The sequence below is a fragment of the Argentina anserina genome, chromosome 2 (genome assembly GCF_933775445.1).
Source record: "Argentina anserina chromosome 2, drPotAnse1.1, whole genome shotgun sequence".
NCBI lineage: Eukaryota > Viridiplantae > Streptophyta > Magnoliopsida > Rosales > Rosaceae > Argentina > Argentina anserina.
In genome coordinates this window covers 20651696-20675135 of record NC_065873.1, presented here as the reverse complement: position 1 = coordinate 20675135, position 23440 = coordinate 20651696, and the positions used below count along the sequence as shown (strand labels likewise).

At 36.7% G+C, this 23440-nt stretch overlaps 5 protein-coding genes across 7 annotated transcripts; 3 read left to right on the top strand and 2 right to left on the bottom strand.

The window, feature by feature from the left end:
- Positions 1 to 2725: 2725 nt before the first annotated feature.
- Positions 2726 to 4284, bottom strand: LOC126783490 (adenylate isopentenyltransferase 3, chloroplastic). The gene is made up of 2 exons (XM_050508966.1): positions 4087 to 4284; positions 2726 to 3998 (listed from the first exon to the last, which is right to left on the bottom strand). Exon 2 carries the CDS (start codon positions 3990 to 3992, stop codon positions 2994 to 2996), a length of 999 nt encoding a protein of 332 aa, XP_050364923.1. The 5' UTR covers positions 3993 to 3998; positions 4087 to 4284; the 3' UTR covers positions 2726 to 2993.
- A 4991-nt stretch (positions 4285 to 9275) lies between these two features.
- On the top strand, positions 9276 to 12836 carry LOC126784147 (uncharacterized). The gene is made up of 10 exons (XM_050509632.1): positions 9276 to 9444; positions 9691 to 9829; positions 9982 to 10023; positions 10261 to 10315; positions 10595 to 10681; positions 10836 to 10922; positions 11551 to 11667; positions 11936 to 12028; positions 12206 to 12236; positions 12446 to 12836. Exons 1-10 carry the CDS (start codon positions 9276 to 9278, stop codon positions 12607 to 12609), a joined length of 984 nt encoding a protein of 327 aa, XP_050365589.1. The 3' UTR covers positions 12610 to 12836.
- A 350-nt stretch (positions 12837 to 13186) lies between these two features.
- On the bottom strand, positions 13187 to 16959 carry LOC126784628 (transcription factor UNE12-like). 3 transcript variants are annotated; one of them, XM_050510102.1, is made up of 7 exons: positions 16840 to 16959; positions 15656 to 16095; positions 14492 to 14635; positions 14278 to 14346; positions 13791 to 13856; positions 13641 to 13700; positions 13187 to 13537 (listed from the first exon to the last, which is right to left on the bottom strand). In XM_050510102.1, the coding sequence occupies exons 2-7, from the start codon at positions 16091 to 16093 to the stop codon at positions 13379 to 13381; spliced, it is 936 nt and encodes a 311-aa protein (XP_050366059.1). In that variant the 5' UTR covers positions 16094 to 16095; positions 16840 to 16959; the 3' UTR covers positions 13187 to 13378. The 3 variants fall into 3 exon arrangements, with proteins under 3 accessions (XP_050366059.1, XP_050366060.1, XP_050366061.1); XM_050510103.1 differs by having other exon boundaries at positions 14278 to 14343; XM_050510104.1 differs by having other exon boundaries at positions 13414 to 13540.
- Positions 16960 to 17676: 717 nt separating this feature from the next.
- LOC126784726 (uncharacterized) lies at positions 17677 to 20855 on the top strand. Its single transcript, XM_050510218.1, has 7 exons — positions 17677 to 18070; positions 18315 to 18385; positions 19078 to 19186; positions 19394 to 19476; positions 19762 to 19920; positions 20074 to 20181; positions 20429 to 20855. Exons 1-7 carry the CDS (start codon positions 17998 to 18000, stop codon positions 20579 to 20581), a joined length of 756 nt encoding a protein of 251 aa, XP_050366175.1. The 5' UTR covers positions 17677 to 17997; the 3' UTR covers positions 20582 to 20855.
- A 203-nt stretch (positions 20856 to 21058) lies between these two features.
- LOC126784724 (uncharacterized) lies at positions 21059 to 23229 on the top strand. Its single transcript, XM_050510215.1, has 6 exons — positions 21059 to 21204; positions 21288 to 21503; positions 21810 to 22124; positions 22254 to 22418; positions 22691 to 22774; positions 22857 to 23229. Exons 1-6 carry the CDS (start codon positions 21175 to 21177, stop codon positions 22962 to 22964), a joined length of 918 nt encoding a protein of 305 aa, XP_050366172.1. The 5' UTR covers positions 21059 to 21174; the 3' UTR covers positions 22965 to 23229.
- Positions 23230 to 23440: the final 211 nt, after the last annotated feature.

The window sequence follows — 23440 nt, the reverse complement described above, 5'->3', positions numbered from 1 at the left end:
GGTGATTGATTGATCGAAGAGAGCTTTTTTTGAAATCTACGCTTTATGATTTTCAAGAAGAATAATGGACTAACAAATTGGGTTGTTTACATGCAAGAGGGTATCAAAGTCGTTCCCCCCTTCATCCTCATCTTTACCCCCACAACTTTATTCCCTGCATTTCTTTCTTTTTCCCTTTCGAATTCATGCCATAATATTCTCTGCTTTTATAAAATAACCTAGTATTTTTAATATTTTGACCATATATTGCTCAAATTCGTAGTTTTTACAAGTCTCGTGGTGTCCGTACGAGGATATATATGACCCTTTAACCCTTTTGATGGGAGTATATAAAACCTAATAGATGTTCTTCAAGATATAATTATTACTGGAAGAAGAAAGCTCTTATCTGCTAATTTATCTGCAAAGCCTGGACAAGAATGTTCTAGCATATACACACGTGCATGATGGTAGAAAACATTTAAACTTATTAATTAGAGACATATTAAATAGATGCCTCTATTTTTTATCTGCCTCTATATTATTATTTTTTAATATCCTTTGTGTGTATGATCCGTGTGCTAGTCCATGAACAAGAGTTTTTTCCAGGCTGGAGGTGCTTGTTGAACGAAAAGAGCGATACGTACCAATCACCAATGAGAGCTGCAGGAATCCCGTAAAATCCAGAATAATATTGTAATATAATGCATCATGAAAATGACAGCAGTATCCGAGATAATAAGTTCTGCAATTTGTTTCCGTTTTGGTCCGTTGGAGTGTTTCCATATATAATGGCCGGGTCAAAACACAGATCGATCATGCATGCAACAGAAGAAAGAGAAACATGGATTCTTCCTGCAACCTTGAAAAGGAGAAAGAGAAGGAAGAGAGGGCTTTAGTAAGTAGATCGAGTAGTCCATGCCAAACTCCAAAGCCACTGAATCAATTGTGGGAGTTGTGCGCCTCTTTTGGATTCTCTCTTCAGTTGGAAACCCCATCCACACTGCACACTTGCCCTAAATGCCAAGGGCGGGTCCAGGAATTTGGACCGGGTAGGACTTGAGTTTTCCACATACATAGTATAGGAAAATAAATTAGACGGTGTTATAGCAATTTATAGATTAACAAGTAAGGTAACCTAGACAAAGGACATGTAGTGAGCTTTACTCTCGAATGCATGCTTATACAAAATAAAATTTATATAACTCTCTAAATGTAACAAAGCTGAATGATTACGCCTATATAATATAAATGAAATAGATCCAAATCAAGCTCAAATAGCTAAATCTTACCTTACAAGGATTTGGTTTATTTGGTGGGGCTTGGGCTAAAACAACCTAACATAATTATGTTTTCATAGTTAGCTTATATGTCACAATTTGCACAAAGAATTTGGGTGGGGCTTGAGTCCCACTCTCTTACTACCTAGTTCCGCCCATGCTAAATGTTGTTTGTGCACAGCGGCATGAAGCCACACAATAGGGTTCCATCAGCTATGGGTGTAAATGAGCCAAGCTGAATACTACGTTGTCGCCTCATTTTCATTCGATCGAGCTCGAGTTGGGCCAAAATTTAATTTTTGTACTTCATGTTCAAGCCCGGCTCGGCTTGAAAAAAACTCGAGGTGAACTCGGGCCGGCACATTTTATTAGATTAGATCAAATTTGAATTGTGCCGGCTTAAATCATACGATATTAAAATTTTAAAATTTAGAAATTAAAAGGAAAATTCAAAATCTAATGTCATAGCATCACACAAAATCATTTTTATTTGTAATAAACTAAAAATAACAAATCAAACTCGTTATAGAACTTAAAGTGTTTAACTAATTATGCTAGAAAAAAACTTTTCAGCTCTTTCGAACTAATATTATATTTTAATATTATATATTATATAAAAATTATACTTTATATATACTATAAAAGTTAATAAGTCAAGCTTAATTAATAAACAAGCCAAGATTTTAACAAGTCCGAGCTAGACCGCGAGCTAAACAAGTTAAAAGAGATGAATACTTGATGTTCAAGCTCGGCTCATTTTCAAGGTCGGGCTAAATATTGAGTTCAAACTCAACTCATTTAACTTTACAAGCTCAAGCCGAACACGAGTCGAACAAGAACGGCTCGAGCCTACTTACAACCCTACCGACCACTATACATGTACAAGATGCGAGAACTGAAGACTCTTTAAACAACCATGTACTTCGGCACACTAGCATGCATGTTCTCAAAATTAATTGATCAGTGTAAATAAAAAATATATATATATAAGTTATTATATATAAGAATCGATCAGAAACAATCATAGTAAATATGAACTAATAACATTAAGGGGTACGCCACGTGAGATATGTGGCGGATATATATAATAATTTCTCAGTTTATTTACATATAAGAAACAATCATAAAAAATGGACCAATAACATTAAGGAAGTATGCTACGTAGAATATGTGGCGGGTATATATAATAATTTCTCATGTAGAGTGCAACTTATACAAAGAAATTATTATATATATCCGTCACATATCCTACGTGGCATACTCCCTTAATGTTATTGATCCATTTTTTACTGTAATTATTTCTGATTGGTTTTTATATGTAAATAAACTTTTATCATTTTCACCGTGTACATGTTAATTATACCATAACGTAATATAATTGACTGTGTACATTACATGACAGTGTCACGTGGTATGACGGTTACACAAAATAATTACTCAAAAAGCAAACGCAAAAGTAATAATTAAACTACAGTCATTGACAATGCTTACTAAAAACTCCAATGACATTGACAATATATCTCAATACTCCAATAGATTAACCAAATGTACTACTGCTGCAAAATTTATTGCGACTCGAGCTAGCTAATTTTTGTCGAATTAAGTATGAGTACATCATTTCGCTAGCTGATAAATCGATCATAGGACTCGATCATATCATGTTGTGAAAGTGATGTTATGAATAACGAACTCGTAGTATTGTATTAAAAGATTTGAGGTCGAGAACTCGAAATTCTAGTAAGTTGCCGCCGCGAGAGCTGCAGTTTCCATTGCAGCCGGAACTCTAATGGCAGGGAGATTTGTAGGAACGTCGGCCTTGACATTGTAAAGAAACTGGCGAACAATCATGGCGCTTGGCCCCGAAACCAGCCTGTCCCAGGCCTCATGGGACTCCTTGCCATTATTTCGGAATACCTCAGTGGCATCAAGTTGATGCAGACTCCACCCTTTATTCCTGAGTCTTCGAATCTTCTCCAACTGCCTACATGCTAACTTGCAAGTGTTGTCTTTTACTGCGTTTATCGCTTGTTCGAGTAATCCGGCTCTAGTTTCCTCATCCAAGAACGGACCATACTGGAAATAGTCATCAAACTCCGGCACACCGATGGCCCTTCTGATCCCTTTTGTATAATCGGCATTGGGATCAAAGAACGCTCTCGCTTCCTCCACCATTCCATTCTCCACCATCTGATCGACCCGGTCGGAAACAAAAGAATGCAAAACAGGTAAGGATACATCCACCCACAAAAAAACGAAATCGTATCTGGACCGGAACATCTTATCGTAGCCGTCAACCAAGGCCTCTATGTACGAGTTTGAGCCTCCGACGATGATCGGAAGTCGATTGCGGTTCAAGATTGACTCGACGGTGCGGCAGGTGACGTCACAGAAGTCGTCCGCCGAGAAATCGACATTGGGGTCTAAAACTCCAAGCATATGGTGGGGGACGCCGCGTTGTTCTTGTGGTGTTATTTTGTTGGTGGCTATGTCAAGGCCCTCGTAGAATTGTATTTTGTCGGAGTTAATGACTTCTCCCGGGAAGCGTGTAGCTAGGTCGATGGAGAGCTTCGACTTGCCCGTCCCAGTGGCGCCCATTATGATCACAACCTTGTCCTTTTGGCGGCGGACATGAAATACATCGAGAATGTTCCGGCTGTGCCCGCCGCGAATGGACAGTGGTACGTTTTGTAACGTCTGTGTTTGTGTGCACATTCGCATCATGTCCATGGTCATGATGATCTGCAAATGGTTACAAAGTAAGAAAAGAAACATGAACAAAATAAAAACAAATGGAAAGAAATGAAGAGTGATCTGAAATGTGTTGTACCTTGTTAGTTTGTGAGACGCGGCAAGCTGAAGAAGTTAGCTGGTTAGGGTATCAAGCAAGTAGCCAGTTAGGAGAAGGAAGCACCGCACGTACACTTGTATATTTGCCTTTTCTTGAAATGCTGTCAACTAGAAATGAAGTCGATCTGTAATGAGGCCAAACAAAATTGTTGCCGAAAACGTTAGCAAGCTATCTCTATTTCCCACCTTGATAGTTCGTGTGGCGAAGGTGATTGAGGTGTAGGGTTTATATATATACAGGTGAAGTGGCAACTAGTGATGAACTTTGAAGTAGTTTTAGTCAACTTTGAGTGGATTAGAGAAAAACACAAAGCAAATTTAACAACAAAAAAATAGTGGTCTTGCATTAATATTCTCTTTTCTTTTTAAAAAGATGTATATCTTTGAATTTGCCTAATATTTTATTTATCATCTTTATTTTCAGAAAACAACAAAGAGAAATTTCACGTATATATAGAAGTCAACTGTAGCAAGAAAACAACTTCTTAATTAACGTATATCAAAGTTACACAAGACTAATAACTTTGGGGTTTATGTTTTATGTTTCTCTCATTGTATTTAGCCGTTTCATTAATGAAAATTGGAGGCCAGCCGCACTAGCTCTTACCTTAAAAAAAACTAATAACTTCGGGAAAAAACTCGTGTGTTTGAAAAGAAAAATAAACTACGCTAATTGACGTTGTGTGTTTACAGATCGACACACACATATATAGTTTTTATTCTTTCTAACCATATTGTTACAATATACATATTTTTGTTCTTATAACGACAAAAGGGAAACTATAACAGGCTATATATACATGTATATATCATACAATTAATAACTTTGAAATGTGATAGTAACTATGTTTACATCGGAGAAAACATAACTTGATCTAAACCTACTTATTAATTAGAAATAGAAAATTAATTAAGGAATGTATCATGTAATTACTTCCACGCACGATATATGTTAGGGTTTTATTCGAAGTATTTATATAGTAATTACTAGTCAATATCGATGGTTTCATTTTCGTTGAGTAGTAGTAGTACCGTAAAGTGTAAGGTCTGTACCACCACTTTCATCATAAACACAAAAGCTGATATACAATTGTTCTTCTATAATGTCAAAATTGCAGCATCATTAGGATTCTTGAAACGACAACTGATTGTTACGCTAATTGGACTCTAACTGTAAATTGTTTCATTTTTTTATAAACAAGACCTGATACTTCGATCTCCCTCGTGTGATTGGATTTGACAAAACCAATGTTTTGAATCAGAATCAAAAATACAATATACAGAAACATCAAATTAATACATTCATGAATTTGATTAAGAAAAGGAAGAGTTTCATTTGACACTGTAAACAAAATAAAAATGAAATTCCAAATTTGAGAGTGTCGTTTTAGTGATGGTCAAATCAATACTATCAGTGGTCACTTTCCCAATTGGATATTGCGCTAGAATAATGACCTTTATTCTGTATAAATATTACTTTGGACTCCACTGAATTTACGTTTGTCCGATTTATAGATTATCTTGAAGTAGTTTTCATGTAAACATTTATATATAATACAATATAACTAACACACGTTTACAAGCCAGCTCTCTGTAATTAGTCCATCTGTAAGAGTACTGTAACTGTGTTCAGTGACCTGATCACTATCTTTTGTAACATAACCATGCATGACCAAGTCATGAGGTTATAGCTATCATGTAGATTGGATAAACATTAATCATACGTACACTGCGCGCAGACATAAGAGATTATAGATTGACCGACATATTCTATTCTTCACTCACTTGCTCATGTTTGTTGTAGTTTACGACTTATTTCTTTGAGAAATTTAGAAAATAACGTGATTATTCTGCATGTCCATTTGTGGTGTAATTTAATATGTAGTCTAACCTTTCATGCTTGAAATAATAGCAATTAATTAATCATACAAGATACAATACATGGGGCTATGAACATATGAGATGTCATGTTAATTTTCACATCCAAGGCACTAATTCAGATCACGCGGGGACTTTAGGGAGATATGGATAAACGAAATGAACTGGAACAAATTAAACCAAAGAAAAGTATTAATAGACAAACTCAAAGCCATATTTTAATTGAACTCGGATCACTACTTACTACTTTAGGCATTGCACCAACATCCCATCAACTTAATTGAATGATGGGAGAAAATTTCAAACTACATGAGGAAATTGATCTCGTAACTTCAAATCATTTGATGAGTTATAGGTGGCTCCTACCACCACGAGCATGATTACATAATTCAAATTCCAAAAACAGAAAGAAGAAAAGATGTAATGTGAATATGTGATCATGATTTGGATGCTCATGAGGTGATCATCATAGCTAGGTAAGGCACAAGAGTCTTCCTAGCTAGTTAATTTCTTTCAAATCATCATCGGGTGCAAAGATAAGGGACGCCAGCTCTTGAGAAGTTGTGCTTAAATGTTAATAAAAAGTATCCAAACAAAAATAGGCAATTCGTACAAGAAGAAAAAAAGAGTAAATAAGATACTAACTTAGATTATATTGTCTGTTTAGATGGTTAAATTTGTGAGTGTAATTAGATAATTAGAGTATATGATTCTGAATTACTGTTGCATCAAATCAACATGCCCAAACCAGTCCATATGAAGCGCTCACCCCAACTCCTGTCAAATCAAGTCTCTTTTTTTTTATGCGTCAAATCAAGTCTCTTTTTTTTTATGAGTCAAATCAAGTCTTGAATCAGTGATGTGAGTCATCCTTTATGCAAAAATCAAGCCTCACACAATTTCAATTATCATAATTGAGTCTCGTAATAGTGATGCTCTCATTTCGTACTTGAACTTTATTCTATGTCATATGTAATTAGTGTATAAACGTCAAGCAAGACTTTGGGAAAAATTGTAAGAAGAGTACATAGAACTTTTATCCACTAAGAATTATAGTTGTTTAGCTTTCAAAATTATCAAATCATTATATGAGCTATTGAATTTAATACAGTTTCGGCGCATCTGTTGTCTAACCCGTTAGTTTATATATTTTTTATCATATATTCAGAGATAATTTTGTCACTTCAGTTAAATGAGGAAAAAAAACTATCATCTCTAAAACTCTCTATAATCAAGCGCAAAGCTCAAAATAAAAATGTCAATTAAATTATCTACCCATTTTCAATAAGAGCATATCTTTAACACACCCACAAAAAAGATAATCGATGAACATACCCAAATGCAAACCCAAGAAGGAAAAGAAGCCTTAGGCTCAAGCCCTCAATCAACCCAAGAGATGCCGATGGAATCACTTGCTATGTCCTTCCTAGATCGAGTTTCCGACCACCTCACCACACACTCTCTCTTATTGTCTCACAAACGGGAAAACACTTTTGGTGATCAACGACGAGGGTGAGAAGTATTTGGATCGTGAATGTGAGAGAATCGTTGTGAATCGCATGCTCGATGCTCTCGTTATATATTTCAAAAATCGAACCTAGATCTGGTCGAGTCGGGATGGATGCTACCACCGACTTCATTTCGACGAAGTGTTGGCTTTTTTCTTCTTTGAGTTTTTCGTTGTTTTTCGAAGGGGTGATGTTAATTTCTTTATTGATGAGGTATTCACTTTCAACTATATGTTTGTCTCATTGTCTAGATAAAACTGTGAGTCATGGCAGATATACAGAGAAAAATATGGAGAGAGAGAGAGAGAGAGAGAAGAAATTGAGAAGGTGAAAGAAGCATGAGTTGGGGATGATGAGAGTACATTTATACTCTTCATAAATTTGATAATGGCATGCCCTGTTACTAAAGGGTTAACGACTAGGTAGCACAGACACGTGCTCATGACACCGTATTGCGTGTCCGTGTCGGACACGCTCGGTCACACGAACTGACTTTGGACACGCGAGTATCTGAATCGGACACGCGGACACGCACCAACCATTCTAACAGATTCAATTTTTGTTATATTTATGCACACTTTAATATATATAATGAGAGAAACTCGTGATAAAAATAAGAATGCTTGTGGTGGGATTCGAACCTTGGTTATCCAAGGTACTTATCAAGTCCTTAGCCATTCTAACAAGTTATGTTTTCATCATTTTAGTACCCACTTTGACATATATATACATCTAAAATTCTAAATACTTTCAAAATTTTAAAATAATTTTTAAAATAAATATATATATTAAAATAATATTTAATTAACGTGTCCACCATGTGTCTGTGTCCCAAAAAATTTATATATGTTGTGTCTATGTATCGAATCGTGTCCAATTCGGATACTCGTGTTCGTGTCCGTTCTACTTAAGTTAACGACCTATACTTAGTTGTGTCATAATCATTAAATCATGCACTGATATGTTAGTTTTGAAAATTAAGTGACTATAATTCTCAGTGGTTAAAAGTTTATGTACTCTTCTTAAAATTTTGCCAAGACTTTAATATAATAACCGGTTAGTTCATTGTACGAGACCTACTATTAAGTTATTTTATTTGCCGAGAGAAATAAAGATAGCAAAGAATTTCGAGTTCTTGCAACTAGATTTTGTTGCATAGGATTATGGTCTAGGACCACATGATCCAGGACCTCAAGATTAGAAAAGTGTGGCATCAAGAAAATGATAAAGGATCCTTATTTGTAGGACCATATATTGCTGGTTACAATCTCTGTCAATCTTTGACTATATACATTTTCAGCCATTCATGCAATTTTAGTACCAGATACTTCTCTCTGTTCAGGAGCATTGGAATTATTTTCGATCATGTCCCAAATAAAATTGAGAAGTCATTTTTCTGCTTCAGTGTACAGAACCATAATGATACAAGCTCGATGATTGGCTTGAACTCATGGATTTGGAGTTTGGAATATATACTGTAATTGATCTTGGGCCTGAGGGACACAGATAATGTAATGCCGTTTGGTTTGGTCACCACGAGACTATACTCCAACGAACTCAGAGAGAAGACCAGAGAAAGAAACCAGCAGATTAAACTCATGGAAAGATGCAAGGAAGAACCACCATACTATTGTATTCAAACTTTGTGATGCTCAACCAAATCTTCCAGATCGATCTCCAAGAAGTATCACTCTGATGAGAGGTCACATAGGGCCAACCCCAGTCTAGCTTGCCTCCCCCTGAAGTCTTGTTGCAATGAGTGACATTTGTTTGCCAAGGCGCTATGGTTTATAATGAGCTACACATATTTGCAATGAGCAATACCTTGTCGGTCTTTTTTTTCCCAACAGCATCTCAAAACTTTCATATCCCCAAAAATCAATCTGACAACATCCTCCTCTATCAGCTCAAACATTATATCATACTTAGAATTTTGATACGCGGCCATGCTGGTACGAGTCTATGATAAAATTCGATCATAGTGTTGTTCGGGCGTAAATAAATAGTTCTTAAGAAAAGAAAAAGTTAATATTTGGTGGCGACCCCCCCACTTAAAAATGGGGTAATAAAAAGGGGGTGTGTGAAAACAAACGGCGGGTGACGGCGGCCGCCATAGAGCTAGGCAAACTTGAGAGCCCGCTCGTCGTTTAGGCCTAATGGGCCCCCTCTTTAGACGGCGACGACGACCGTCATCTGAGGTCCTGGCGCCGCAGACTCCTCTCCTCTCTCACCTCCCTCAGAGCCAGTCTCACCACCGCCTCCGTCCTCCGATTCGCCCTCCTCCTCTTCCTCCTCTCCCTCCTCGCCACCGCCTTCGTCTCCCTCCCAATCGAAAAGGCACCTCTCTCTCTCTCTCTCTCTCTCTCTCAATCTCTGATTTCCGTTCTTATTTTTGAAATGCGGCTTTGGATTTAATTTAAGCAAGAAGAAGATTAAGTGGTAATTGAAGTAGATTTGTTTAATTCATGTGCGGTCTTGGTTCTATGCAGATGGATTAAGCAGGATCTTGGACCTCGGGGTCCACTTGTTCTGTAAGTAATCTCTGCTTAATCTGGATTACATATTCTAATCAGTTTCATGTGTCATTTGATTCATAGGAAAGAATTGCATTTGTGTTATTATGCTGTACTGATTGCTGTATATATATGTAGCAAGTTCAGTTAGTAAATTCGTCGGATTGATTTGCGGCATTCGCTTTTTCATACTGAACAATAACAGATATGGATCATCTAGCTAGCTCATGATTATCCGTCTTTGGAAAAATGCAGGGCGGCTGCGTACATTCCTCTTACGGTCCTGGCAGTTGCGGCTTCTGTACTCACTGTAATGCTTCAACAGGAGTAGCCCTGTTTCTAAATTTTGTCATTTAATATTGTTTTATGCTTTGCGTTGGAAGTCTTGCCTCGAGCTGGCTTCCAACTTGTGATTCTGTGGGAAATGCCCAACTTTGACTTGCAAGGAAATGGTGTCTAGTGTCAACTTATTGTTTTAGTGCAGATATAGACATGCCTTATCTTGGATATATTTTTTTCTTAGTGCCGCTATGTTGTTGATTGATGAGGCTGTCTTTTGTGGGACTTATATATCTGTTTTGATGCACAGCTTGGTGGTGGTTATCTTTTCGGTTTGCCCATGGGGTTCATTGCGGATTCTATCGGTGCAACGGAAGCATTCTTGCTTGGGAGAACAGTAAGTTCTTTGGTTCTTGAATTGTGTGCATCTGCAGATGTGTATCTTTCATTTCGTATACGCCAAATAGAAGCTTTGACACATGCATTAATGCTTACTGGCTTTTACTTGTTTGTTATGTTCATACTTATCATAATTAGTCATCGTTTTGTAGATTGGAAGATCTTATGTCATTTCCAAACTTAAGCTTTATCCTAAGTTTCAAGCTGTTGCTGTTGCAATTCAGAGATCTGGTTTCAAGGTAAAGTTGTTAGCTTTTTGGATATTGTATATTCCCAAATATATGATACTGTTGACATAGTTCTAGTCTTCTAGACACTTTGTGTCTGTTCCTGTCAAGTAAAGTGATATTATAGAAGTATAGTCCAAACTCTAGCACAGTAGTGCTACAAATCCAAAGGGAAACCAATTATCAAGTATACAATTGAGTGGAATACATGACAGAACATTACATCTGAGAGAGCTAATGTCTGGGTACATAGTCTACTGCACACAGTAATGCTGATTAATAAAAAATGGCCACAATTGGTACGTTCTTGACATGGTCTCTAGTGGCATTTTATGCATGAATTTATATAAAGTAACATGTAGGAAATTTATCAAGATGGTGTAACTTTGATGATAGCTCAAGATGATGTTATCTTTCTTCAGAAAAAATAAAAAGAATGTAAATATATAACAAAGATTATATATATATAAAGGGCTAGTGTTTGGTGCTAGTGTTTGATAAAAATATATACACATAATCATGTCTGTGTGTGTGTGTATCTCAAAAATGAAGCTGACTATATGCTCTTGTTTATGCGGATTTCCCAGTTTTGCAGTGCAATTCCTGAGGGTCGTTTCCCTTCTTTTTGCTTGTATAACAGATAGTTCTGCTGCTGCGGCTTGCTCCTTTGCTTCCATTTAACATGCTGAACTACCTAGTCTCTGTGACTCATGTTCAGATAGGGGACTTTATGTTGGCAACTTGGTTGGGAATGATGGTATTCACTCAATTTTAATTACTAAGTGCTATGTTTTGTTGTTGACTTTATATTGCTGCAGGTCTCTTATGTGAATGTTTGAACCTTTAAACAGGCACATAACAGTAAATTATTGATATAAAAATAAATTGATTTAACATAGGAGGTTACCTCAATGTGTTTTCCTTGGGAGAGGTGGTATTTATTTCTGCTATGAATCAAATTATTATGGCCATCTCTTGAATGACTGAATAATCTAGTTATGAAAAGTGCTTTGCGTTTATTACAGCCCATCACATTTGCATTGGTATACGTCGGTACAACTCTTAAGGATCTATCAGATGTTACACATGGATGGAATGAAGTTTCAACAACTCGTTGGGTAAGTATATATTAGATATCTGATATCTCCGTATGGCCGTGTACTAATTGTATATGTCAATTTTCCCTCTTTTCACCGAGGCATTAGAATTGTTTAGGAGCATACTCCTGGTTTCCGATCTAATTTCACCATGTTTCTTTCTATTAAATTAATCTTAGTATCTGCTTCTGGTTGCAGGTGTTTATAGTACTTGGTTTTGGAATTTCGGGTGAGTATTACCTTAAATTTACTGGTTAGTCTTACTTGTCTTGACCCGTGTAACCTGGTAGTTGCGAATTGAACTGCTTATTACATGATATTTCATTCCTTGAAAAGCAAGGTCTTTTTTATTCAAGTACCTTCCTTTACTTTTAACTGAGTTTGTGTTTTACGTTTTTGAGCATTCATAGACTATGCAATTCCTTCTTTCTTTCACAGTGATTCTCCTGATTTGCATTAGCAAAGTTGCAAAGGCTGCGTTGGAGAAAGCACTGGCTGACAATGCTGAAGTAGAAGGAATATTCTCGTCTTCAACGCTGCCCATTGTAGCAGGTCCATCCCCAGATCTTCCAAAAACTCTCATCATACAGATAGACTCGTAGGCTCACTGAAAGGTCCCAAGAAATTTCAGATTCAGTGTATATTTTTTTGGTCTAGATTTTAGTTTTTTTTTTTAATCATAGGAGACAACTATATAAAGGAGTAAAGGAGATAAAGATTTCGTATCAAAAAAAAAGAGATAAAGATTTATCACAGGATTTATGTACAGTAGCCACACCCACTTTGTTTGCCATCCCAATTGTACCAATTAGTTCTTGGCATTTTATTGAATGCCTGAATGATCATTTTTACATTCAATTATGTGCTTTCCAATTCAGGCTATCACGATCTTGATATTCCAAAGTGGATCCAACACTTTGCTTTGTTAGTGTCCAGTTGGTTCACTAGGAGCAAGAACAAGATTCCCCAAAGACTCAATTAGGTCACTGTTAACCCCCCACCCATTTAGTTCAACTGTTTTGCTCAGAATGACCCAAAATCTTGTTTAATTATAAACTTTATGGTTTTTCTTTACCTTGCTCATCTGGTTCCGTTGTTGACTTAGTGGCAAACTTACATAAATGAATAAATTGGTTCAAGCCTTCAAAAGGCCTCCAGCACCACAAAGGATAGTAACGACTAACCACTGGCTTGCACTAATAATCAAAAGTATCTGACTGTCAAAGACTATAGAGACTGCATAACAACCCAAGTAAATGATTTCCTAATAGGTCAGAAGATGAGTGTCTGGAGGAAACCATGAACATAAGTAAAAGATTACAAAACCCAGAACTGATATATGCAAATGAGTTCACCAGGCATCTATGTGGCTCAGAATAAATTCTTAGTGAATGACAGAGGCATTACCGAAAGCCCCTTGTCCTTTAGCAGCTGGTCTGCAGCCACTGGATTTGTCTCGAGCAACTTTCCGATCATCTCTTCAAGAGGTTCACTCAGCATCTGCTGGTGTAAGAAGTAGTGACCATATCCCTACTAAACATGAATGATCAGAGATTAGTGAAAAAAATTGAACATTTCAATGTGAATTCCTTGCATCACTTATGATTCAGCTAGCATAGGCGATGAATTGTACCTCGCGGAAAATCATAGGTTCAGTAATTGCTTCTCCTCCCAATCTGCTTTTACTTAGATCCTGCAAAATAATGAAGAATGTTTAGAGAACCATACTCCATCTTGTAGGTAGCAGATAGTGCACACATAAAACTGTGGTCAATGATCCCACCTTTATTTGAAGCTGCAAAAACTTGATATGGTCAATGACATCATCCAGTACAAATTCTTGACCATCCTACAAAATAAAACAGAATCAGTAACATATCTGAAGGAAATTATATTGTGAAAATGGCATTCTAATGAGGCAGCTATGTATAACTTATATTATGAGTTTGAATCTTGTACTTCGTTTTCTGGAGAAACATAATTTTATGTGTAGATTCTGTACTCTACTCTGTGATTCTGCATATATAGCCAACATTTGATCCTATCAATAGGCTTGATTAATATGCCAGTGAATGCTTTGCATGCCGATCTCTAATTATGTTTATATGCAGACTCAGCCAATGTTAGTAACTTAGTTACTATCTTAATATTATTCAATTGAAGGCATCAATAAGAATATAACAAAGTAAACGAACCACTGACAATTCATTAGAAACCGTTTCAATTTGCATCTGCATCTGCATGCATGGTTTGACAGATGCACGTATTACCTCTACGGATTGTGGAAGCAGTTCTTCTAGTGCAGTTACTCTTTCAGCAATTCGGATCTTGCGAGCCTGCTATTTGAAAGGAAATGAGTAACAGATCACATTTACAAAAATTGACACATAGATCTTAGAAAAACAAACTAGTAAGATGATGTCTGCTATTTGAAAGGAAAACTGACATATTAGTTCAACTATCGGGTGAGAGTATTTGGCTTACACGTTCATTTACAAGAGATATCTGCCTTTTAGCACTTTGACGTGGCCGAGAAGGAATATCAGGTGCAGCCAATGTTAACTTCTGATCAACTTGAGAAGTATTATCAAAACTAACCCCAGAGAAAGTGTCTGTCCATGAAGTATGCTGCAAGTACATTGAAGAGGAGTAAAGAAAACTGAGCCAATCGCAGCTGAATGTGAAATTTTAAAAAAAATCCTTAAATAAATGAAAATGAGCATGAATCTGATGTTGTGAATTCACAGATTATTCATTTATGTGACATTATATTTCCTACTAACTTTGATTTCTGTTCAAGGATCTCAGCAGGAAGAATTTCTACTGAATATACAATCACCAATGAAAAACAATATATGTTGCAGAAATACTATAGTACTGTGACTATATTTCAACATTATTTTCATTGTTTTTTGCCATTAAGAATGGCCTGTATAAATATTAATAATGGAGAACATCTAAATGCAGACATGCATTCTAGGATAATAAAGAACTTTCAGATTATCCACACACACATACGCAAGGGCGGATCTAGGATTATGATTTGGGGTGGGCTAGAAAAAAAATTTCAATGAATGTTCACTACATATATTTTCTTTTTAAATTAAACCATATATTAAGATAACTATATACGGTCATATATAATCCCAATTTAACTATAGTGCGATGAGAATCATGATATCTTATTGAATTCAAATCAATCAATTAGCATGGGGAATTGAATTACAATCATGAGTATACATGGCTTAATACTCAAGAGTATGGACTCATATCCGGTCTGGAGAGAAAATAAAGCGGGAGAGGCAACGGATAAAGAAAAAAGAAGAGGAAAAGTTGACCTAATTCTCTATAAAAAGCAAGCCGAATTATGAGCCGGAATGTCCGAATTACTTAATAAAAAAATAGTTTATTTGATAAAAATATAAATGAACTAATTTCAAAAATATATGGGCCAAGTATTTAAATTTGGGTTGGGTTAATTTTTAAAACTGAATAATTTACACTAAAATTAAGCTATAAAGTCAAATTTTTAGAGAATTTGGGGACCGTAGCCCATGTGTAGCTAAGTCCTTGCACATACGTACACCTCATTTAACTCTAATATGACAAAGAGGACAAGTAAGCCATCACATTTATGAAAACTGTTACCTTCGAAGGATCCATGTCCAAAGAAAAATCAATTGATTTAGAACCAGAAGATTTTCCAAGACTACTGCCGTATAACAAATCTCTTTGGAAATCAGACACCCCACCAGCAGCAGCATGTACACCACTATCAGATAAAGAAATCTTCTCTAGCATGTCTTCATAAGGAGATTTTGGCAGATATGCTGAACTTTCTGCTAGAAAGTCGACAAAAATTTGCGCCGGCATTGAGGAGTGAGCCATCCAAGGTAATGCGAAAACATCAGTTTGGTTCACACTACTTCCAGCTTCCATGATCATCTTTTGCTTATCATCATCATGTGGCGTGTTAGAGACATTATTCGCAACACTCCCACCAAAGTTCAAAGACATCAATTGCAAGGGGTCATTGTGGCTACTCTCTCCTTCCATCTGAACCAGAGAAGAAACAACTTCTGCCATAACTAAATACGAATAAAGAGAAGGCATAACTATTATAAGGTCATCTTTGACAGCCAAAATCCAAGAAAATCACAGAGCTGTCCATTCTATCCATAAGCGTATAATTTATACACAAAACGAAGCAGTAACACAGTTCATTTCAGAAAAAAGGAAAACAGCAACATAGTTTCCATCTCTGGAGCTAGAGCTGCTAGACTAGTGCAGTCGTGCACACAAGTCATGTCCAATACAAAGAGAAATTTTGGCTTGCTACTGACATTAGAACAATGAGATAGTGCATGAATTTGAAATATATAGTTTTATGTATCAATTTTGTTCATTATTTCAATAAGATACACAAGTGGGTATATGCTCCCTGAGCCTGGGTTTAAAACCCATTTCAATGCTAACCCAGAATAAATCCCCCTAAATTTCACAGGGCAATAAGATCAGAAACTAGAGAAGGATGTAAAGCTGCAAACTCTGAATCATTTACAAAATTCATCTTCATCCCTAATTCTTTTCATGCCAAAAAAGAAAAAGAATTCAACAACCCAAAAGGGTGTCACAGAAAAAGAACTGATGATGTGCCTAATGTATAACAGTTATGACATGCATAGTTTGTGTTCAAATCCAAAGGAAAACTAACATACAAGGAAAAGATGGTAGATTTATGACAGAATGAAAGTAGTAGAACAAGAACATATACAGATGGTGACAACTGACAACTATAAGAAATGGGTTTTTGTTAGTGAAAAAAAAATTACCTTTTTGGAGACAAGGATTCGGCTTCGAAGTGAAGAGGGGAAGTTTGAAGTTAGGGTTTTACGGCGGAGAGATGAAGAAGAAGGAGGAAATGGAGGTGATGAACATAAATTGGGTTTGCTTCCTAGCTCTGTCTGTTGACTCTGTTCTGTCTATGCTATTAGTGGTTACGTAGTACGTACTGTGCTGAAGTTTTTTCAGACTGTGTCAGCTAGTAAAAACCCCTTGTGCCTCTGTTTTGAAATTTGCAATTTTGGTCCGTGTTTATTGATTTTTAGTGGTTTTTTTTTAAGATTAAAGTTTTTCGTGATATGAAACACACGAGAAAGGAGTCAAGGACTATGCTTCTCGATTTTGTGTGCGTTCGTTTTGATGAGTATCAAACTTTGAAATTCAAAACGAATGACTTGTTTTAAGGTACATTTGTTCCCTTCTCAACTCATCATATCATCACACGTAGCCAATTTTGAACTTAAAAAAGTTCACAGACAAAAAATAGTAAAATACAGTCATTTGATCATACTTACATAACGTTAATGCTCAAGGTAAGAGCAATTTAGATATGACCCATCTTTAAGAGATATTTTTCATAAGATGAGAGAATCTCGGTCCGGATTCAAATCAGAAATCTAACTCAGAGAATTTTAACAAAATCCGACACATTTGAAGCCTAACATTTTTCTTTACACCCATTCTTACCCAAATAGTTTCTATTTCTTTTTAAGAAAGCAGGCCTGAAACTCTAAAAAAGAAAACACTTCTCAAACAAACCAAGAAAGCCCAAATTAAAACAAATACAAAGGAGAACCAATGAAATGAATGAACCCAGAAAATCTAAAAGCAGCAAAACGAGGCAAACCAACCAGCACCACAACCAGGGCCAGCAAGCCGAACACTCATACGCGAAACGCAGCTCACACGTTCCCCCCTCTTGCCACGTGCCCACCTTTCACAATTTCACAAGTAACACAGAAGGCATATTCCGGAACCAACAGTCTCCGAGTCTCTCTCTCTTCCTCTAAACTCTTTGACATAGAACAAGTCTTACCTTGCTCTCTTCTCAAACACCCAACACAGCCCACGACAACAACAACAACAACAACAAGATTCAAACAAAGCTTCAGGTTTATAGATCCGTTTGTTTGTTCAACCAATCAATCATGGCGACCGCTGATGTTCTCAACAGGGAAGAAGCCCTCTTTCTCTCCTCTCCTATCCATGAGCTCAGAAAAGGTACCATTTTTATGTCTTGTTCAAATGGGTTTCTAGTAAAGCTGCAAACTTTGGCATTTGTTTATGCGTGGAATGAGAATTTTGGGTACCCAATTGGTTTGTATTAGTTTAAGTGTTTTTCATGCTCATTTGGGATATATTCTGTCATGTTCTACTTTGCTTTTTTTAGCTGAGAATTCGTTTTGTGGATTAATATGATGAGTCTGTTGGAAATTTTGGAGTTAAAGATGGTGTCGTTGGACAGGTGACAGTGTCAAATCTCGTGGAATGTCGGTTGAAAAGAAGATTGAGATTCTGGAGAGCTTGGCTGGAACGGTACTATCTACATTCACTTTAACTAGTTGATTTCTGGTTCTTGTGTGGTGAAATATGTTTCTATAACAGAGTTCTCTGATCGTGATATTGCTTGTTCCAAGTCAGTTTGGATAATTAATTTGATTGAAATGGCATTGTTTGCATTTAGTATGGTCACAACTCAAACTCCTAACAAAGTGTATACATTTTCCATCTTAAGCATACTGAATAAATCAATTATTGCTTTGGTTACATAGATGACTTGTACTCTTTGGTGAGTTCATTTGTAAGAAAACCCTCATCTTATATGGTAAACGAATCCTATACATGCTCTTTTGAGTGAACATGTTTTGAGTTTCAAGTGATTCTGCATCCATGGAAATTGGGTTTACCATGTTATGTTGGAACCATAAATTTAGCTCTAATGAGCCAAAAAGGAAGTTCAATAAAGTTATCTGAGCATTCCCTATTTACAGTTTCTTGACAAGTTTTCTGCACATCATGATTGATTCGGAGGCTGCAGTCTTTTATATAGTAATTGGTTTTTATACCATCAACTGTTTGTTTTGCATGTAAAGTTGTACAATGAATAGCTGTCTTTTGATCAAATACAGAATCTATGAACATATGTCAATCAGTGTTTAGCTTTCAAGGTCAAATGAAAAGTTATTCACTTAGTCGACTTGTGTTGTGACAATTTAAAGCTTTTGCAGGTTAGCAACCGCCGGTCTCGAAGATGGTTAAATGATCGCCTCTTGATGGAACTTGTTCCTCGTCTGAATGCAGAAGAAATTAGAGGCTTGTTTGCTCCACCACCTTTTGGTACTGAAAAAACTATGTTTTAATATAGTTATCTATGTAGAGTTACTTTTCTTCCATATATGTGTTTGTAACACATGAGTATTTGATTATGTTGTCGGAAGTTTCTGTGGTTATTGCACTTGCATATAATTACTCTGCAGCGTTCAATATATGGTCATTGAGTTTAAGAATTTCTTTTTCTGACATTGGCTTTGGTTGAATCTACAGGTGATGATGTGCCACTCTCAGCATTTTGCATGGCTAATGTGCCAGAGTGGGATGCATTTAGGAATATAGACATGGACAAACAGGTCCTTCTCCCAAACATGGTTTTTTTTTCCTTTTAAGTTCCTGCATTCCAGTGATTTCGATATTCTGTACTTAGCAAGGTTATATTCAAGTATTTGAGCAGCAAAATGAAGGCTCAACTTTGTCTATTAGAGAAGAATTTAAAATATTGAGCTAGCAGATAATGGGCTTTGCTAAAACTCTTAATTATACTTTCAGAATCTACATCACTGCATATGTTTCATAGTTGATATTGTATATTAGCTGGCAACATGCCCTGACCTCTAACCATTAACCCATCTTGACAGGCTAATTTTATTGATTCCTTAGAGAGCTCTTGTGAAACCAAGAAGGGCAATGTTGATGATGACAAAATGACTGTACTGAATGCATGGCATAGGGTGGATTCTCGAACAAGAGAGGCACTTCGCCGTAGCGTGGGTTCAGAACTTATTGAGGGATATGAGGTAACCGTTTTGGTGTTGATGATCTCTCTGCTGGTTTGCTTTACACACTTTTTTCCATCTAACATACCCAGTTCATTTTTCTCTTAATCATATTTTAATTCAACTGGAATCTTTTCTTATCATTTGAGTAGAAATTTTATATTTGATTTTCAGGAGCGTATACGTGGTTATTTAACAGAGACTGGAGAAGAAGATGCAGACTCTCTTATCCTACGAGTTCAAGACCCTTTTCGTCGATTGCTGCTGCATGGTGTTTGTGAGGTAATAATTTCGAATATGTATGGATTCTATCAAAGGATGGAATATTCCACCTTACGAAATAGTTTACTTTGGAGGTAGAGGTGCTGCATGTTTTGCCAAATTTTCGTCTTGGTTATATCAAAGCCTGCATTGGTTCAGAATAATATACCTTCATAGTAGAGGTGCTGCATGTTTTGCCAAATTGGTTGTTTGCTTTTATCAAAGCCTTCTTGGAAGATTCTTAATACCAAGCTGGTGGTCTTTACAGTTCTACAACTTGGTATCGGTGACGGTTACTGAATCAGAGAAAGGAAAGGCAGCTAAGATGACCAAAATAACAAAGAAAAAAAGGTGCTCATCTGAAGTTCCAAATATCACTCTTTCCCATTTCTTGAAGATGACCAAACAAGGAGTTTGGTGATACCAGTTCCATTGGGGGAGGAACTTTCATCTATATTATAACCTACAATAAAAGCTGGGCGTCTAATGCTGCTGCAGCTGCTGCTTTGTGTATTATCACCATGTAAATTATTAAGTTACTTAGCTCCGACTCTTGACTATCTCGTGTCAAAGTGATTGTTCATCTGTAGATTTGTACTCTGTAAAGGCATTGTCCTAATTTCTCAGTCAACAAAAGATGTTGACTGTGTTCGTAGGTCACACAATGAATGCATGAAGTTTACATTCTTTTCGAAGTCCTTCGTCTCCCCTGAGCTTATCTCAAGTCTTTCATATAATATAGCCATTACGTGCGCGTTTACTTATTTGGAATGAGAAAGAATACCACACCCTATTTCAATGTCACTGATGGAATCACACAGATTGCCCTTGCAGCTTTGTTAAACTTCCAGTTCTGGTCAGGGAATAAAATAGCAAATTGAGTAAAGCACAAAGATCATTAAGAAATTAAGAATTGTCCCGATATAGAAACATGGAGCAGCCGCCAGTAGTTGTTGACTCTATTTGTCTCTCAAGTTACACCCACAAGCAAAACACAGCATTATCATTTCCACTATGGCGAAGAAACCTGTCAAATTCTCTGTGGTAATCTTCTCTCTTTTTTCCCTCCTCTGTTTCAGTTTGTGTGCATCAAGTTTTAAACTGTACGAGTATGAATGATTCCACAGGTGGATGCCTTCACTGACTCAGCTTTCAAGGGCAACCCGGCAGCGGTTTGCCTGTTGGAGGAAGACAGAGACGACCAATGGCTGCAAGCTCTGGCTGCCGAGTTCAATCTCTCTGAAACCTGTTACTTGACTCGGCTCACTGACTCGGTTTCTGACCCTACCTTCGCATCTACTCCAGCTAGGTTCCGTCTCAGATGGTTCACACCTGTCTCTGAGGTCTGTGATCATTTCTGTTTAGTTTCATTTGTTCTTAATTTTCTTTTTCTACATTTCTACATAGTAGTAAGGTTTAAAGGTTGAGATCTAGTAGTTTGTTTGAAAAAAGACTATAATAACAAGGTTAAAATGTACTAAATTCCGAATGTTCATTAGGGTTTTGTTACTATAAGGATTTTAGAGTATGCAATTGGTGGTGTTATCTTGAATTTAGTGTAATTTTTTAGCATATGTTTTGCTAGGCAATGCTCTGGGAGCAAATTTAGTTCAGTAATCTTAAGCTTCAAAAAATATTCTGCTTTGCAGGTTGATCTTTGTGGTCATGCTACATTAGCAGCTGCTTCTACCCTATTTAAGTCTGGTTTGGTAAATTCCAACATTATTGAGTTTTCCACATTATCTGGAATTTTAACAGCTAAAAAGGTTCCAGATGCTGTTAAGGTAGCCAGTGGTTCGACTATTCTGAATGGCGAAGCACAAAACTCCTACTTTATTGAATTGAATTTTCCAGCTGATCCATCAAATGAGTTCAATTCTGCTGATGCTTCGTTAATATCCAATGCCTTGGATGGTGCTTCAGTCATTGATATAAGGAGGACGACTGTCACAGATGATTTGCTTGTAAGTCGTGCAATCTTTTCCAACACTTTCTCAAGTGCTTCGTAGGGGGAGAAATTGTTCATGTTATTTAGCTTTTGGCTTTATGGAATCTACAGTGTACTCTTAAACGAAACTTTGTACATTTTACAGGTTCTCCTTCCATCAGCAAAAGCTGTGGTAGATTTACAGCCACAGTACGATGAAATCAAGAAGTGTCCAGGATCACGTGGAGTGATTGTTACAGCGATTGCTCCTCCTGAGTCTGGATATGATTTCTACAGTAGATTCTTCTGTCCTACACACGGTATCGATGAGGTATGAAGCTTGCATATATGCTATGTATTGCCTGATATTCAGAACTATATGTCTGTTGTGTGCTCGGTGCTTGCATATCCTTCGAGTCTGGAATAAGTAAATTGTACTGTGGAACTGTTCATATAAACAATCTTGTCTGTCCCTTGACCTGTGCCTTTTTGAGCTTGGTATTCATCAGTTTTCATTTACATTGTTCTCAAGGATTGAAATGAAAATTGCTTCAGAACTGAAACTGAAATAAATGTTGACACTGTTGTTTTGTTGTCTCTTAGGATCCTGTTTGTGGGAGCGCACATTGTGCCTTAGCATCATACTGGTGCAACAAGCTGGGAAAGAATGATCTTGTTGCATATGCGGTACTGCCTCTATTTTTCTTGCACACTTTCCTCATAGCTGTAATTGCTCACTTCAGTATGCTTATATATTGCTTACAACCAGGCGTCACCTAGAGGAGGAACAATAAACATTCATCTGGATGAGCAGAATCAAAGGGTACTGCTGCGAGGGAAAGCTGTGACTGTGATGGAAGGAACTGTGTTAGTTTAGTACATTTTCTTGTTGTTTAAGTTTACAAACATTTGAAAATTTTGCAATGAATTGCTTGTGTGCTGGGAATACACTTCAAAGTAACGCTTTTATCGGTAGGGTTATCAATATTTCCTAACCGATGAATATCACAGTAGCGGTGCTGACCCAAAAGCTCGATACCGGTACGAGCCATGCCTAAGAAGTACCACTCTTTTCTATGTAAAAATATGTGAACTGACAGTACGAATGATGAAACAGTTTTAGTTTTGTTCTGGTGATCGAACTCCATTGTTGTGGAAGTCACATTTTAACAGTTGGAAAAACATTACTTTATTGGTAAGGAAACCCCTTAAGTTTGAATTAGTAATCTCTGAAATTAATTTATGTCAGCTAATTTATGTCTCCTGATAATTTTTTCCATGTTTGCTAAATATAGTTTCCAGCTTAGTTAGCTTTCTCTCATGTTGGCATCAGCTCATGTCTTCATGAGTACC

Coding starts and splice junctions, on each gene's coding strand:
- LOC126783490 (XM_050508966.1), bottom strand. CDS start 3,992: ATGACCATGGACATGATGCGAATGTGCACACAAACACAGACGTTACAA.
- LOC126784147 (XM_050509632.1), top strand. CDS start 9,276: ATGGTTTATAATGAGCTACACATATTTGCAATGAGCAATACCTTGTCG. Junction 12,029..12,205: donor AAGTTTCAACAACTCGTTGG/GTAAGTATATAT, acceptor TTCTGGTTGCAG/GTGTTTATAGTACTTGGTTT. Junction 12,237..12,445: donor ACTTGGTTTTGGAATTTCGG/GTGAGTATTACC, acceptor TTTCTTTCACAG/TGATTCTCCTGATTTGCATT.
- LOC126784628 (XM_050510102.1), bottom strand. CDS start 16,093: ATGGCAGAAGTTGTTTCTTCTCTGGTTCAGATGGAAGGAGAGAGTAGC. Junction 14,636..15,655: donor TGGACATGGATCCTTCGAAG/GTAACAGTTTTC, acceptor ATGTACTTGCAG/CATACTTCATGGACAGACAC. Junction 13,538..13,640: donor AACCTATGATTTTCCGCGAG/GTACAATTCATC, acceptor CATGTTTAGTAG/GGATATGGTCACTACTTCTT.
- LOC126784726 (XM_050510218.1), top strand. CDS start 17,998: ATGGCGACCGCTGATGTTCTCAACAGGGAAGAAGCCCTCTTTCTCTCC. Junction 18,071..18,314: donor TATCCATGAGCTCAGAAAAG/GTACCATTTTTA, acceptor GTCGTTGGACAG/GTGACAGTGTCAAATCTCGT. Junction 19,187..19,393: donor GTTTGCTCCACCACCTTTTG/GTACTGAAAAAA, acceptor TTGAATCTACAG/GTGATGATGTGCCACTCTCA.
- LOC126784724 (XM_050510215.1), top strand. CDS start 21,175: ATGGCGAAGAAACCTGTCAAATTCTCTGTG. Junction 21,504..21,809: donor GGTTCACACCTGTCTCTGAG/GTCTGTGATCAT, acceptor TCTGCTTTGCAG/GTTGATCTTTGTGGTCATGC. Junction 22,125..22,253: donor CTGTCACAGATGATTTGCTT/GTAAGTCGTGCA, acceptor TACATTTTACAG/GTTCTCCTTCCATCAGCAAA.